The sequence below is a fragment of the Neomonachus schauinslandi genome, chromosome 3 (genome assembly GCF_002201575.2).
Source record: "Neomonachus schauinslandi chromosome 3, ASM220157v2, whole genome shotgun sequence".
Lineage (NCBI taxonomy): Eukaryota > Metazoa > Chordata > Mammalia > Carnivora > Phocidae > Neomonachus > Neomonachus schauinslandi.
This window is the reverse complement of record NC_058405.1, coordinates 168,189,955-168,207,092: the sequence shown is the minus strand read 5'-3', so window position 1 is coordinate 168,207,092 and position 17,138 is coordinate 168,189,955. Positions and strand designations below refer to the sequence as shown.

The 17,138-nt window shown below is 33.0% G+C and overlaps 1 protein-coding gene across 1 annotated transcript in view; it reads left to right on the top strand.

Annotated features, from left to right (window-relative positions):
* ERBB4 (erb-b2 receptor tyrosine kinase 4) overlaps positions 1-17,138 on the top strand; it is a 674,126-nt gene that overhangs the window by 455,257 nt on the left and 201,731 nt on the right. The window contains exon 17 of the mRNA XM_021702992.1: positions 14,812-14,944. Coding sequence (XP_021558667.1) covers positions 14,812-14,944 — 133 coding nt within the window. The remainder of the gene's footprint in view (positions 1-14,811; positions 14,945-17,138) is intronic.

The following is a 17,138-nucleotide window of genomic DNA, read 5'->3' as shown; positions in this document are numbered from 1 at the left end:
TACTTAGTGTTACTTGTAAAAGTGTAAGACGTTCCCCCACAACCCCCAAAAAAGCGTTCACTCAAGACTGATGTAGGTACAGCCTAGTAAATAACTAAAAGAGTATGATAACCAAACAGACATAATAGAAGGCCCAGGGTTCTTAACTATTATCTGGAAAGGGAAAGGCTATTTGTTTCATCTTTTGTTTTTAAAAATCTGATTATCTTGGGATAATGCATTTGACAGTTCAATGCAAGAAAAGAAAGAAATCTTGGAAAATCTGGACATAGTTCCTTTTTCAGTTAGGACCTAGTTGGCTACAAGTAAAATAAAACCTGACATTAGTGGTTTGAGCAAGTAGTTCTGTGTGTTATTCTTCAAAATACGGAAGTCTAGAAGTGAGGGAGGTGTGGACATTGTGCTCCCCGGATCAGTTATGTCAGGGCCAGAATCTATGTCATTTTCTCATCTTTCTGTTTTGGTAGCAAGATGGCTACTGCAGCTCTAAACATTACATCCAAGGACAGAAGTGGAAGGACAGGTTCAATCAGCTGTACCTGTTCTATCTCAGACTTCCTTTGCCAACTTCTGCTTCCCTCCCTTGGCCAGAAATGTGTTATATAGACATACCAAGGTGCAGAGAGAATGGGGAAGTTATTTAGCTTTTTTAAAAAAAAAATTATATATATATATATAATTTTATTATGTTATGTTAATCACCATACATTATATTGTTAGTTTTTTGTGTAGTGTTCCATGATTCATTGTTTGCATATAACACCCAGTGCTCCATGCAGAACATGCCCTCTTTAATACCCATCACCAGGCTAACCCATCCCCCCACCCCCCTCCCCTCTAGTTATTTACCTTTTTAAAAATCACTAGATTCAAAGGTGTTAGGGAGCAGGGGATGAAGAATGACAGTTGGGTTAATCAACCAGGGACTTTAATGCAGTATGGTGGGGGGATGAGAGATGAACTAAACTAAAACAGGCAAACAAGAATAACAACTGGTCTGAGGATTAGCTTTACCACTTTTTGGAGAAAATGCTATTTTGCCAACACTTTGAAATCAGGAATCGGCAAATGTTAAACATGTATCAGCTTCAGAGGAGCATTAAATAAATACCTCTTCCCATTTTCTTTTCACTAGAAATATTTTCCAATTATGTTTTTTTAAGTTTAAAAATATATAGGAAGCTCTGAAACTGTTGAAAATTTGTTCTTTTAAGAGTTGGTTTAACATAAAAAAGTATATAAATATTTATATAAGTACACCATTCATTTAGTTATTTATTCATGCAACAATTATTTATTTAGTGCTTCTTGTTAAGAGACAATAAACTGGCCTCCAAAGAAGTATAAAGATGACTGTGACACTTAAAAAGTTTATATTTGTACTTTTAAAAATAGAAATGTCATTATTTTACCTTTAAGCTCTGAATATGTACACACAGCAATTTCCCTCCCTAAACTTATTTGAAGGTTTTACAATGCTCATGTAAATAAAAACCCTTAAAAGTATAACTTTATTCTAGAACTCCTAGATGAGGCAAATTAAACTAGAAGTCAGTGTATCCCATGGGATACATTAGAAGTAAATGTTATATATTAGAAACAATGAATATTTGCCCTTGAAGGGATAGATTATACCTAAGGAAAGAAGAAAGGAGTAGTAACGAGCAAGAATCTGATGATGTGTTTGTAAACTTTTTGCTAGCTTGAATGAGTGGAATACGAAGGAAAATGGAAAGATAAAATTGCCACTTGCCAAAATAAGAAAGAATCAGGGAGAAGCAGGCAATACTTTTTGGGTGGGCAAGGGGTATGAAATGAAAGTTTATTTTGGAATTGCTAAAGCTGAGAAATTAGATATCTAAGTGGAAACATCAAGCGGGCAATTGGATATACAGTGGATCCTTGAACAACGTGGGTTTGAACACTGCAGGTCCACTTACATGTGGATTTTTTTATAGTACAGTACAGTACTCCCTGATTTTCTTATTAACAATTTTCTTTTCTCTAGCTTACTTTAGTGTAAGAATATAGTATATATTACATGTAACACACAAAATATGTGTTAACTGACTGTTTATGGTATTGGTAAGGCTTCCGGTCAACAGGAAGCTATTAGCAGGTAAGTTTTTGGGGAGTCAAAAGTTATATGTGGATTTTCAACAATGCAGAGGGAGTGAGTGACCCTAACTCCTGCATTGTTCAAAAGTTAGCTGAACCTTAGTGCAGAGGGGAGGTCTCAACTTCAGATACAAATTTGCTTATCATTACATAAAGAGATGGATGATATCACTAGGAAGTAAATGTGTAAATGGAGAAGAGAAGAAATCCAGTGTTTATGTCCTGGGACCCTTCCATATTTAGAGGTCAGAGAGGTAAGGACGAAGCAGCAAAAAGGACTGAAAAGGACTGGCCAGATCAAGAAAAACTAGAGAAAAGTGGTGTGATGGAATTCAGGTGTTTTAAGAAAGGGAATGTGATCACTCATATAAAATGTTACTAAGTAATTGGTTAAGATTTGGTCTAAGAAATTACTCTGATTTGACAAAAAGGAAACCATTGGTAACTTTGACAAGAGCTGATTTAGTGAAGAGGTGGAGAATAAAAATGTGATGGGAATCAGCTCAAGAATCAAGAGATTGTAAGTGAAATGTGCAATTACAGATAGCTATTTAGAAAATAAGTGGGAAAAAAAAGCATATTTCCACAACTGTCCCAAATACTGAAGAGTCTCATCAAGTGGAATGATTGCATTTGTCTTAAATATACTATCACCTCAATATCTCATTTGCTGTTTGATTAATTTAATGATAATTATTGAGAAGTTTTTAGAGAATGTTATTTGAAGGCATAGAGCAATAAAAAAGTAGAAATAATGGTTCCTACCCTCGTGGGGCTTATAATTTACTGGGAAATAAAAAAGAATAATCCAAGAGTAATAATTATAAATAATGAAATCACATTTAGTCTGGGAATGTATAAAAGAGACACATAATGCTAAGGAGAGATACTCTTGTAAATACAATAGCAAAATGGAATGAATTATGTCACAGAGATGGCAATAAAATTGAGGCCATTTATTAGCACTTAGTACTTTGTATCTGGAGCATAAGGTCGTTCCTATGAAAATTACCAGATCACACACACAAAAATATGAAGTGGCCTCTTTCAGAATAGTTATGTTTAACTACCTTTTTCAATTGAAGAACTCTTTACATTTTAATTTTTAATGCCAAACTTTAAATTCTCTGAAAAGGGGATGACATCAGGGCTCATAAGTAAGAAGGACATCCATATAGGCTTACAAAGTCATCTGACTCCAGCCTCTGCTACCCAAGTAAAGGTGCTCCATGTATGACAGTATGAACTGGATTTTTAAATGTATTAAAATTTTAAAACTGTGATCCCTGCAAATGATTGGTCTCAAAAGGTCAGTAAAAATATATGAAAAAAAGCATTGAAACAGCAGAATCCACCTTAATGAGAGAAATCAAACCATATAAAATAACAATCTCTCAGGAAAACCAAAGGGGAAAAGGGAGGAAAATGAAAAGAAAAAAAAATCTCTCAGGAATCATGCTTTTCGTCCTCTGTATGTTTAGCATTCCCAGGGAAAAAATAAAGTATTGAAAAAATCCAAAGGAAATGACATTTTGTTATCTGTGACTTTCTTTAATTAAAAAGATAAAGATATTAAAATCAGCACAGATATATGTCCTACAATTAGAGGGGAAACAAGTGGATACAGAAATTTGAAAGTAGATTTAAATGATGACAATACACCTGTATACCCTTCAGCACCTCAAGTCCATAGATCCAGAAGAACTCAACACTACTCCCTTCCAAATGTTGTCTTTCTCCTGATTTTTCCATGTGTGTGAATGCCATCATCAGCCTTCCATTCACCCAAGTGACCCCTCCTTTGTCTGTTGACTTTGTACTTTTTAACATTTCTACTATTGTGATACTTTTCTGTCTTGTCCTGTATACTTCCCTAGTCTGCCTCTCATCGCCACTGATGAGGACTATTAAAATAGTCAGCTAACTAGTCTTGAAAATGTCTTCTATTCCCCTCTTATCTACCTTACAACCTGTTGCCAGAATAATCTTTCTAACCTATTTTGTGTGTGTGCTCTTTTTATTTTTCAAGTACATGAAATTCTAAAATATTACCTTTTATAATGTCTATGGATCTTATTTAAAAGGAGAAAATTTCTATGAATTGTTTCTTTCTAAACGTTTCTTTTAACATTTTTTGAGATAGAATTGACAAAGCATTATATTAGCTTCCAACATACAACATAATAATTCAATATTTGTATTATTGCCAAATGACCACTGCAATAAGTCTAGCTAACATTAGTTACCATATATAGTTATATAAATTATTTCTTCTTGTGATGAGAACTTTTAAGATTTACTCTTTTAACAACTTTCAAATACACAGTGCAGTATTATTAACTATATCACCATGCTGTGCATTACATCCCTCCCCATGACTTATTTATTTTATAACTGTACTTTTGACTCCTAACACTACCCATTTCACATCTCCCAATCTTCTACCCCTGGCAACTACAAATCTGTTTTCTGTATCTATACTTATTTTTTATTGTTGTTTGTTTTTGTTTTAGATTCCACATATAAGTGAGACCATATGGTATTTGTCTTTTTCTGTCTGACTTAGTTCACTTAGCATAATTCTTTCAAGGTCCATCCAGTTATCATAAATGGCAAGATTTCATTCTTTTTGATGGCTGAGTAATATTCCTGTGTGTGTGTGTGTGTGTGTGTGTGTATACACACCACATCTTCTTTATCTGTTCATCTGTCGAAGGACACTTACATTGTTTCCTTATCTTGGTTATTATAAGCAATGCTACAATAAACATGGGGATACATATATCTTTTTGAATTAATGTTTTCATTTCTTCAGATGAATACCCGGAAGTGGAATTACTTTATCATATAGTAGCTCTATTTTTAATTTTATGAGGAATGTTAATACTATTTTCCTTAATGGCTACCCCAGTTTACATTCCCACCAGCAGTGCACTCAACAGTAGAGAAAGGGTTTCCTTTTCTCTGCATTTTCATCAACATTTGTTATTTCTTGACTTTTTGATAATTGTCATTCTAACTGGTATGACATAATATCTCATTGTGGTTTTAATTGGCATTTCCCTAATGATTGACAGGTACATCTTCTCATGTACCTGTTGGCCTCCTCTGTATCTTTTTTTGGAAAAATGTGTATTTAGATTCTCTGCGCATTTTTTAGTTGGATTTTTAAAATTGAGTTGTATTAGTTCTTCATGTATTTTAGATATTAACTCATTATCAGTGATAATTTGCAAATATTTTTTTCTCTCATTCACTAAGTTGCCTTTTCATTTTTTTCATAGTTTCCTGTGCTGTGAAGAAGCTTTTTAGCTTGATGTAGACCCACTTGTTGATTTTTGCCTTTGTTTTGGTCTCAAGTCCAAAATATCATTGCCAAGACCTATGTCAAGGAGTTTACCACCTATTTTTTTGGGTTTTTTTTTTCCTAGGAGTTTTATGGTTTCAGGTCTCTTACATTCAAGTCTCTAATTCATTTTGAGTTATTTTGTGTGTGTGCTGTAAGATAGTGGTCCAGTTTTATTCTTTTGCATGTGGATGCCCAGTTTTCCCAACATTATTTATTGAAGAGACTGTACTTTCCCCATTTTATATACTTGGCTCCTTTGGTATAAATAAATGGACCATATATGCATGGGTTTATTTCTGGACTCTCTCTTCTGTTCCTCTGATGTAATATACTCATGCAATCATATGTTAATGGAAACAGAGAAGCTTTGGAGCAAAACATGCCAAGATTTAAATCCACTTAGGATGCTTTTGACCTCAGGCAAGTTGTACAACCTACCTCAGATTCATCACACATAATCCATTATTTTGAAAGAAGTATTTGACGTAACACACATAAAACACCTAGTAAAAGTAGCTTTGTTATTTAATTGTGCAAGAAATTTCAATGACTCTACATGGATATTGCAAATCCTGGCATCTTCCCCATGACTGTACCTGCTTCTCAAAGTCTCCCCCCATATCATTTCATCCAAATCTTAAGAATTTATCAAGGCTGCCAACTCCTCTGAGAACATTGGAGGTCCCCTCAAAAGGAAATAAGGCTGCCCAGCAGGGCAAAAAAAAGTAGAAAACATTTCATCTAAATTAAAAGGAGTAATATTTCTTAAGAAAGACATTCCCTTACTTCCTCTTTGTGTTTTATTCTTTAAAAAGTTTTTAGTGTAAGGCAAGAATTGGGGTGTCTAAAAAGCATGCTATTTTTTTTAAGTTGCTTTATGTACAAAATTGTATATAAAGAGAACAAGTCAAATCATTACTTAAAAAATTGGTTTGTGAATCCTCTGAAAATGGGACTGCTTTAATCTGTATTATGTAATTGTGCCCAATAAACCTGACACAAATGTACAGCATAGTGTTTTGATAGATAAAGATAGATGTAATTTACCAATAGAATATAATCTTTGTTAGCAACACAGGTATCTGCAGTTACAGTGCTTAGAATGAATGGGGATTTTGAGGTGAAGAAAAATCTTAACACATGGGAATAAAGAATGGTGTCTACCCTCCCCCACTTTCCTTTTTATAGTTGTGTTTATGTACCATTATCTACTCTATTATAAAACTAATAAATTCCTTAGCATATTAAACAACTTTGATAGGAAACACAATTGAAGTTGTAAAAGTTTTATCAATTTTTTAATCCTTTGGCATATTGCTGCAGATTACCATATCTATGCAATGAATAGGTAATAGGATAGAATACTTAGTAGATAATGTATTTTATAATTAAATGTTTACAATATTTTGTTTTTGGCATTAAACATGTTTCTATATACTATCTATACAGACAATCATAAAAGTGCTATACTAATACAAACATTGCTGATATTATGTAATAGGTATAAACTATGAAAAAAAAATCTAAGTGCCAAAAAATCACCTACATTCTTAAAAAAACCTATTGAAAGAAAAATTCTTTCTAGTCTAATTCCCTTTCAACACTTTATTTGTAGAAATCCATAGGTATTTTTCTATTTTACCTTAATAAAGCTGGGGGAAAAAAAAGAAATTCGTAAGTGTATTACATATATCCTCAGAATGGTGTCTTTAAGCATGAGAATGTCTGTCCCCAAAATCAAATCTACAAGTATATATACTATCTTAAAGATTGTAACAAACAAGCAAACAAAACCCACAGATAGATACAAAATCACCACTAGAGAGAAGGAAGAAATTACATGAAACTATTAGAAATTTTTCTCAGAGGCTAATCCTAGAGGTAAAAGAATCTGGAGGATATTTACATATTGCTTTAATGGTAAAAATCTCTACTGAAATACTCTTAACACTGTTTTATTGAATAGTCTGTAACAATCACATATTTAAAAAATATTGGGGAAAAATTATCTTATCACATGAAGACAAGTCAAATTTGCTTAGGAAGAGGGAGAATATGTTGTGATTCATTTGTTTCAGCACTTACATTTCTGGTTACATTTAAGATGTAATAGAGGAATCCAGAATCCTAATCAAAGGGTAAAGACATACTGTAATACCCTAGGTCTCATCAAGTAAACACTGTAACTGTCAACTGCTGTCCACCGCAGAGAGTGTGACCCAGATCACTTCTATTTGTTCGAAAAGAAAAGATGTGTCATATTTATAGAGCAGGTGGAATGCCGGGTCACCATAAGCACAGTTTGTAGTAGGGGAAAAAAAAAAAAACAACAAACAAAAAAACCAACATTAATGTGGTTCTCCTTGCCCTAGGCGGTAACACTTAAAAGGTCTTCTGGGGAATTTCAATGTTTCCTAGTGTTTTGAGGTCTCTTGTTTCAAATCTGAGCCTCTTTGGAAAAGACTGAACAGACTATCAGTGCAGTAGGCACTGTAACTAGAATGATAGATATTGCTTGTCTTTGCCTTTTGTAAAGGAAATCCAGGTTTTTTTTATAAGCCAAAAAATCCTCTTAACTGTTTTCTCATTGAGAAAATAAAATGAAGCTAAATAAAGAATAAGGTCACTTATAAATTTCAATAAAGACATAAAGGATTTAATAAAGTGAAACCACAATGAACATGGCAAGGCAGATAAAATGATCGTCCAGTGAGAATTACAATAGTAAGATATGACTAAATATAAAATCAAAGAGCATATTAGAACCCCTAAATAAATTTATGTGCATTTTCTGTTCTCTACTTTCAAAAAGATATTGAAGAAAAATATGATGAATTGTCAATCTGCCTTAAAAACCAATTCTAATGAGTCAGATTTGGAAAGAGAGACAACATAATATAGCTGAAAAATTAATGGACTTGAGATCCCAAGATGTAAAAAGTTAGCATTACTATTATGTTTGACCTTATCTAGGTGTCTTAACTTTTCTCAGAGTCTGTTTCTTTATGTTTTATATGGGAGTTATAAGATCTACACTGTATAGTTATAGTGAAAATATACAGTGTATGTAAAAATAAGTTTTAATTAAAAATATGCAGCTATTATTAGAATAAAAAGTTTATAGTTTATTTATTTATTTATTTTATTATGTTCAGTTAGCCAACATATAGTACATCATTAGTTTTTGATGTAGTGTTCAGAGAGGGAGACAAACTATTTTTTTTAATTTAAGGGTAGTATATAGGACCAAGTAAGTCTCTGATTTACCTCTATAAAAGGGAATGTTTTCTATATCAGAATAAAATGTTTTTAATATTTTCATTTGTCTTAGATTATTTCCCATTGAAAATGAAGGGAATTGTTAGTGATACTATATGCACTATAAAACTCATGAATAGCTGATGGCAGTCTTTATTCTTATTTTTTTTAAGTTTTAAGTAATCTTTGCATCCAATGTGGGGCTCAAACCTACAACCCCCGAGATCAAGAGTTGTACCTCTTCTGACTGAGCCAGCCAGGTGCCCCATACCTGATGGCAGTCAAGTTGCATGTTCCCTTTATTTGAGCAGAACTTTGCTATGTTTAAACTGCTTACCTAACAACTAAAACTATTGAAAATGTTGTTTCCAAATTGTGTTCCTTATCTTAGTTGGCAGATGATTCTAAGAATTTTCTTTCAATAATGAGTCAACTTTTTTTTAATTGAGGAGTCAACATATTTCTGATCAACTATATTTTTCCTAAAGCAAGAGCAAATTAGGAAACATGGAGTGCATTGCTGATGATAGATTCAACCTCCGGTTCATGGCAGATTCACACTTTTGTCTGATCTCCCCTGTAAGATTTTCAGAAGAAAGACAGGGTACAAGATGATAGCCAATGTTATCTAAGTGTATTTTTTAAAGAAAATATAAGATTACAGAGACTCATAACATCTGACCCTAATTTATGAAACATCCATTTAAGTTACATATATGATTATTACATGTAGTGACTAATTTACTTTCCTAGCAAGTAAGACCTGTTCATACTAATGTCCTCTTGTATGAATGTGTGTAAGTATATACATGCACAATGTGCACACGCACACACATTTAGATGTGTGTTATATATAACTGACGTCGCTGTTATATGTAAGGACTTGTTAGCTTGAGGTATCCTAGTTTCTCTAAATTGGGCTAAAGTTAAGGTAAACATTTGATTGTATTGCTCACGCAGGCCGCTTTTGAGAGTCTGTGGGATACTATTGATATTTACACTGGCACAAATATAGATTGTCCTGGCCAATGTGAAGCATATGATTCACAAATGCTTAAAGGTATTTATTTATTTGGTAGGAGCTAGAAGCAAAGTCATCAGAGCTCAGAAATGTAAAAAAGAATAGTTCCCTGCTGTGTTTATGTTTTATTACCTTAAGTGAAGAATGTATTTATATGTATTTAAGCTGAGTTATTTGCTAGAAGAACTACACTCACAAATAGAGACAGACATATAATTAAAATTCAGATTGGTCTGACTCTAAAACCTCTTTCCAGCACAATAGGCCGCTCTAAGGAAAAATCATGCAGATTTGAAAGGTAAACAAAAAATAATAATGTTAGAGGTACTATTTCACCATTTTACTTCAAGTTTATTATACAAAAATGCCCTGGTAAAATTATCTGACTAGCCTGTTGTTTTTGTTTGTTTTACTTCCTGTTTAAATTTTTCAAAATTCTGTTTAACCTTTAGTACCCATAAATAAACAGTGAATCCACTCTAAGTCTGATCCTGTGAATTCTGAGACCCATCTCCACATATTTAATTTAATTTAGAAGTTTCCAAAAATGGATCTCACTCTTTTAAAGTCATACTGTCGGTTGCAAATTATGCCATTGGTGTTTTATAGGACTTAAGGTTGTTTCTCTTATCTGTATTGAAAATTATTCTGTATTCAAGAAAAAAAGAAAAATATACCTATATTATAAAATTAAAGTCCTTTTATTTGGTGATATACCTATAAAAGAATCTTACAGATCTAGCATTCTTTTGCAATGACTATATTAGACAAAATATACCAGTTTTACTAAGTTTACAATTTTAAAGAAAATACCACTGTATATTTTTAAGAGGATAGTCTGCCCTTGACATTAAATGGAAAATGGTATATTAGATAGTTTTAGAGCCATTGAGTTGTAATCATAAATTATATTGACTTTACTACATTTTTTTTTTCTGACCTGATCTGGAAAGAAACAGATCAGTGAAGGAAAATATTTGGATGTTTATAAAATCAGGTTTCATGTATTCTCTTACATTTTATATTCTCCAGTGAGGAATAGCATGGTTCAAATATAGCAATAAATGTTAAGAATATATCTTATTATATGAGTGATATAGTTTTGGGAGACACTACTCTTTTACAGATAACTGTTTAAGACAGATCATTGCGTTCAAGGCAATAGAATATAATACATTCTGTTGTCTCTGAACTTCTAAATGAAATTATGAAAACTAAATTATATGTTTTTAAATAAATGAGCCAAGTTCATTTGTGATTCAGAATCTTTATTATATTAGTCTCTATGAATAGTAGGAGAATATGTTTCATTATAGTATCTCCAAATCACAGAATAAGGTAAATTATCAGTTGATTACATCTTTCTAATCTAAGCTTGGAATTGGCACTTGAAGTGCCCTATCTTCTATATTTTAGGGATCCCATCCCTTTTTAATATATAGGCAAATGACAACAAACAATACTCCTGTAACAGATAAGGGATGACAAAGTATTCTAGGTCCCTTGGCGTTTGACCCTTATGATCTTGTTAACAGTGTCATATCTCAGCCTTTTAAGAGGTTACTCTGTCTCACATGTAAAGAGAAACACTTTCTTTCAGCCATATAGCTTAGTTGTCAATAGCCAGCATTATATCCTAATATCCTATATCCCGATAGCCAGCTGTATATCCTAGTGAGGATATACAACAATTTTAAAAAGCAACTTAAGTAGCTATATCTGCTTTATCCAAATGGTCCTCATAAGAGTTGAAGCATTAACTCTCAAGAAAAAATGGGCATCTATCCTACACCTACTAATATCTAGAGATCATCAAAATTTTGGAGAGTAGGAAATGTGTAAGTAGTGTTAACTTTTCGTATTAGGTTGGTTTTATGAAGCAAAGTGTTAATTGTACACAACATAGTGAGTGGTAAATGTCTCAGACACATTAAACTGTAATTAATAGAAAATATCTACAAAAGTACTTACATTGTAAAAGTGGATAGGGGATAGCAAAATGAATTAATTGAAAATATGCAAAGTAAACAGTCAAGGAAAAAAAGAAAACAAGGCCATTATTATAAACTAAACTTATAGACAATGATTTATTTTTCTGTTTTTCTTAAATTTAACAAACTTTTATTTCAAAGGAAATATAAATACATGGTATAAAATGAGAAAATGCCCATTGAATGGTAAAAATACAAAAATAAGAGCACTATGGTCATACTATCCAAAGACAAGTACTGTTTAGTGTCTTACTGTATATTCTAGATCTTCTTATGCACATACATGTGTGTGTATGGATTTTCTCTCATTGAGATTCTACTGTTTCTAACCCAATCTTTTAAATTTCTAGCCTGCATCTTTCCATGGCAGTACATTTTTATCTCACCTACTACATAATCCATAATCAAACTTCTCAAATTACCTAAAAAATGTCTATACAAATTGTTGTCCAAATTACAGTCCAGTCCAGGATTGCATTTCACATCTTGTTGTTATGACTAGTAAGTCTTCTTAATCAAAGCCAGTACCTTATTTTTCATATTCACTTATTAAAGGGAACATACAAGTTGTCTTATGGAATATTCCCCCTTCTCAATTAACTGGTTGCTTACTTATGGTTTATGATTTATTTTTCAAGAATAAATTCTACTGAAATATGAAGAATTTGGCCACTTAAAATGTAAAACAAAACATTGTGTACGATTTTTAGGTGTAGAAACTCTAGTTCTTTACCTCTTTGGGTTGTTTGTACCTCTACCACTCCTGCAGAGGGTAAGAAAAGAAAAACGGTAAAGAATGCAAATCAACCAAGGACCTGCTATGGGAAAGTATTGAATGTAAATGCTAACTAGAAAAACATAGAAATTACTGTCTATTGAGTTTTTGAGTGTTTTATGTGCATTGCTGCAACCTAACTAAGTAGTAATGACATGACAATTGATAGCCACCCAAATTAAATGGAAAGAATGGAGGCAGAAGTCTTATTTTGTTCTATTAGGAATCATTCTTCTTAAAATAGAAAACAGACAAAAACAAAGTAGAGCATTTTCTGTTAATTTACAGCGACATTGACATATATTTTCATAAATTCATGCCACTTATGCTTTTGCAAAATAGATAAGCAAGGGAAGTATAGAGTTTAGTTCAAATGTACAATTAATAAAATGTTGGGCACTATTCTCAGAAATACATAAATCCTTTGCAATAAAAATATCGGGTTGAAGAAAAAAAATACAACCCTTTGTATAGTAATGGCTTTTTCAGGGATATGTTAGGCACTTGAACTGGAAATTATGCCTTGAACAGAAAACTTAAAATATTTTTTGAAATACATATTTAACTGCCATGCTCAAAAATATGATCTTACACACGCCCAAACACATCACAATGATGAGTTTGTGTCCATACTACAGTTTAATTTTCTCAGCATAGATTTTTATATCTTTATAAAGTTCCATTTAGGGAAATCTGGTTGAATTATAGCAACATTCCAGTATGCTATACTACTTTCGGCTGTCAGGAAACAACCTTTAGGATGAAATACTTCTTAAGGTTTTTCTGTAGTTTTATATGGCAATATAACAGTCATAATCTTTAAGAGACATGGCTTCATTTATCGAAGTGACACAGATTTTTTTCAAGAGCTCTTTAAAATTTAAACATTTTATTTAGGATCATCCACTATCATTATTTCTGATGTGTCTTTGAGCAATAGTTTATTTTGCAAGAGCAAGTAGTTTTTTTTTTTTTTCTAGAAGAATGTAGCTGTACAGGGTAGATTCTTCTGCAAATGAAGGAATATAAGGTATAAAATACTTTACTATGGAAAGCATGGACATTCAGGAAGTTCTTTTTTAGTTTTCATATCTGTCATGGCTTCATGGTCAAATATGTGTTAGGTAACACCTATGTGTTTTACTCTGGGCTATTTGCTGTGACATATGAAATTAATATACGTCAGGGCTCTGACCACAGAAAGCTCATAGATACTGTTCTACTCTTGAACAAGAAGTTAAGACTATAAATATTATTTTCAGGCAAGGAAAAAATTTATCTTTGAAAACAATAAGTGATTAGTTTCAAAATTATATCTTAGCTAACAATGTATTAGAGAAACACTTTAAGAATACAAATCTCTAGTGAATCTCCTTTACCCCCTTTTAATGTAGTACTTAATGTGTAGACCTCTTTTATGGGTATATGATGCTTCGGCACACTTTTGATAAGCATGATTACTCCTGTCATTATAACTCTGAAAACCTGTCTGACCCAATTCTTTACCTTTTTCCCGCCCTTTATCCCAGCAGAGTTGCCTAGCCAGCGTTTGAAACAGCACTTTTATCAATACATCTCTCTTATTGGTACCCTAATGCTCCAGAGGTGTGAGGTTCATATATCTCCAGACCATGCATTTTTGCTTTAAAGCAGTAGTTCTCAAGGCAGGGGGAGTGGGGCTGGGGGGTGACTTTGGCAGACATTTGACAGTATCTAGAGAAACTGCTGTGACTAGTGGATGGAGGCTAAGGATGTTGATAAACACCCCAAAATGCTTAAGGCAGTCCCCCACAGCAAACAAGTATCCAGCCCAAGATGTCAATAGTGCCACTGTTGAGAAAGCCTACTTTAGAGAAAATGTTGAAAATAATATTATATACCACAACGTTATTAAAATATATTTCCATCTATTTAGAGAAAAAGTAAAATGAAAATAATTTTAAGTGCTTGTATATCAACATTTAGGCAGGTGTTCTTCATTCTGTTACCAAATATTAGTTTGTTGTTGTTGTCGTTGTTGTTGTTGAATGGCATGCTGTGGCCACTCATCTCCAAAGATTAGTTGTATGTGCATGGTTTATTATTTAAAAAACAAAGCAAAACAAAAAGCGGGAATAGTTTTTATTCCCCCCAAAATTTTGTGATGGCTTTAATGCATTTTTTATTTGTATTTCTTCTAACTGACTAGACCTGTGATATGTGGATAATGTATTTATTGCACAACTGCTCTTTTTCTCCCTCTGTCTTGTCTCTCTTCTTACTTTTTTTTTTTCTTCTTCTTTTTCATTCTGGTGGGCAGAACTCCCCTAATTGCAGCGGGAGTCATCGGCGGGCTCTTCATCCTGGTCATCATGGGTCTAACATTTGCAGTTTATGTTAGAAGGAAGAGCATCAAAAAGAAAAGAGCCTTAAGAAGATTTCTGGAAACAGAGGTGTGGTGTTTATTTGTTCTCCATGTGCTTAGGGACTTTCATTAGGTTTAGAAGGTTTAGATGATACTCGGTTTTTTAATCCAAGTGAACTCTGTTCAATTTCCTGCTGAGAGTTTACAGTTCATAGTATGTTATAGAATTGATGAAAAATCAGAGTATATAGTAAAAGTAGTCAAGGCAGTTTCATGGCTTTAAAGAAGACAAATGGCAGAGGTCAAGGAGATTATCTGATTGAATGACAGATCTTTTTGAAAAGACATACCTGTTTCTTTTGGAGGAGGAATCCCACTAGAGTTCTAGGATATTACAGTAGCAGAACTAGAAAACATCTGGGGAGAGAATATCTCAACAGCAAAACTAGAAAAATGTTAGAAAAAGAGAATTTTTCTGATTCAAAATAAAGCCAGATAGGCAAGCAATTTATGCTTTAATTAGGGTCATTAAATTGGTAGCCACTGATCTCATTATACCAACAGTGAAAAGCTGAGCTTACAGGATAAACCTTCCTATTGTAATCACACACACCTTACCACACAATTTATGGGAAGCATTTAATGTTATGCATGTTAGTTATTGTGAATATGTAAATTACCCACAAATTATTACAATTTCTCTTATATTGCCACACTGAGTTCTCTAACATGCAAGGTGATAATTTTTACTGTATAGGTTACAGAGGAAAAACAATTACAGAAAACTATGCATTGCCAGATCCTTGTCAGCTCGCACCTTACCTTCTTTCTCCTGATACACACATCCATGGCTCTTTGAACAGCTCAAAGCAATTCTGTACTGAGACTTAGCCTTCTCTAGATCTGTGTTTGTTTGGTTTTTTTTGCTCATTGTCAGTGTGACAGTTTGACTTTTCCTCTTAACACAGACAGGAATGAGAATATTCATTCATAAATTTTGCAAACTGATAACGAATTAAATTTTAGCTCTCTTCCTCCAAAAGTTGAAACTAGATAGAAGAATCATGTGCAATGTTCGGGAAGCTATTTTAATTCCATGCAGGAAAGAATGTCTAAGAATTGGAGCTGTCTAAAATTAGAATGGGTTGTCTTATCGATAGAGATGTTCAAGCTTAAGATAGGCAGTCAGTTATATATGTGAGAAAAAATAGTAGTAATTTTTACTTGAGCTGGATGTTTACAAAAGATCAACTTGATCATTTTCAACCTTGCACATGTGAATACAAGTTTGGACACAACACATGTGCTGTGCATATTTTCAGTTTAGCAAGGATGTTGGAGGCAGAATTCTCCCTCATGGCCAGCTTGGGGCAGTCGTGGAGAAAATTCTAAGTGAAGTAAATTAGAATTGGAGAGGAACTGAAGGCTTGGAACAGCAGTGGACATTTAGGTGATTGAATAAATAGGAAAGGAATCTGTCCCTTAACCACATGCAGGAAAGTCTCATTGCTATAAAAATATTCATTTTGTTTGTTTTCTTTTTTAATACAGTGCTTTCTAGAAATGTCCTTCAAATTGACATTTCATTACTAAATAAACACATATTGATTGGTTTTAGAAGTAGACTCTATTTTTTATAAAAAGTTATTGCTTACCACTAAATTAGATAATTGTAAAATTCCCATCTTTCTCTCAGTAAAAGTAAATAACTGATTTTCTATCATCTAAACAGAAGAGGAATTCTTAAGAGGATCAACTCAAATCCTTAAATACTAAAGCTAGAAATTTGTCTCAGGTGTGAAAAACTTGTTAAAGCATGATATATTGTTGGAATGTACTTAGAGTTAATATGCTTTTCCAGAATCATATTGCTCCAGATTGTCTGTCTTCTGTTGCATGCATAAAAGTAGAAAATGTTTTTTTTTTTTCCAACATACTCTTACGAGATGCACTGTAAGCTTGATGCTTTGATAGATCCTGTGATTAGAAAAAGTTAATGGGATGTGATCATATCCCTTGAAGAGTGACAGATTCAGTGCCTACAATATGGCAGGCAATGTTCCAAAGTTTTCCAGCTATGCTACCTCCCATTTCATCCCTTGACAATCTTCTATGGTAATTACTGCTGTACCTATTTCACAGGTGTGAAATAAGGGGGTAGGAGGGGTAATTTGCTTTCTCAGCCTATAAGTGGCAGTACCAGTGTACAAACCTACAATTTTAAACTTGACACTCTTTCTGCCATACTGGCTTGCAAAATGAAACAATGCTTCTTTCAGAGG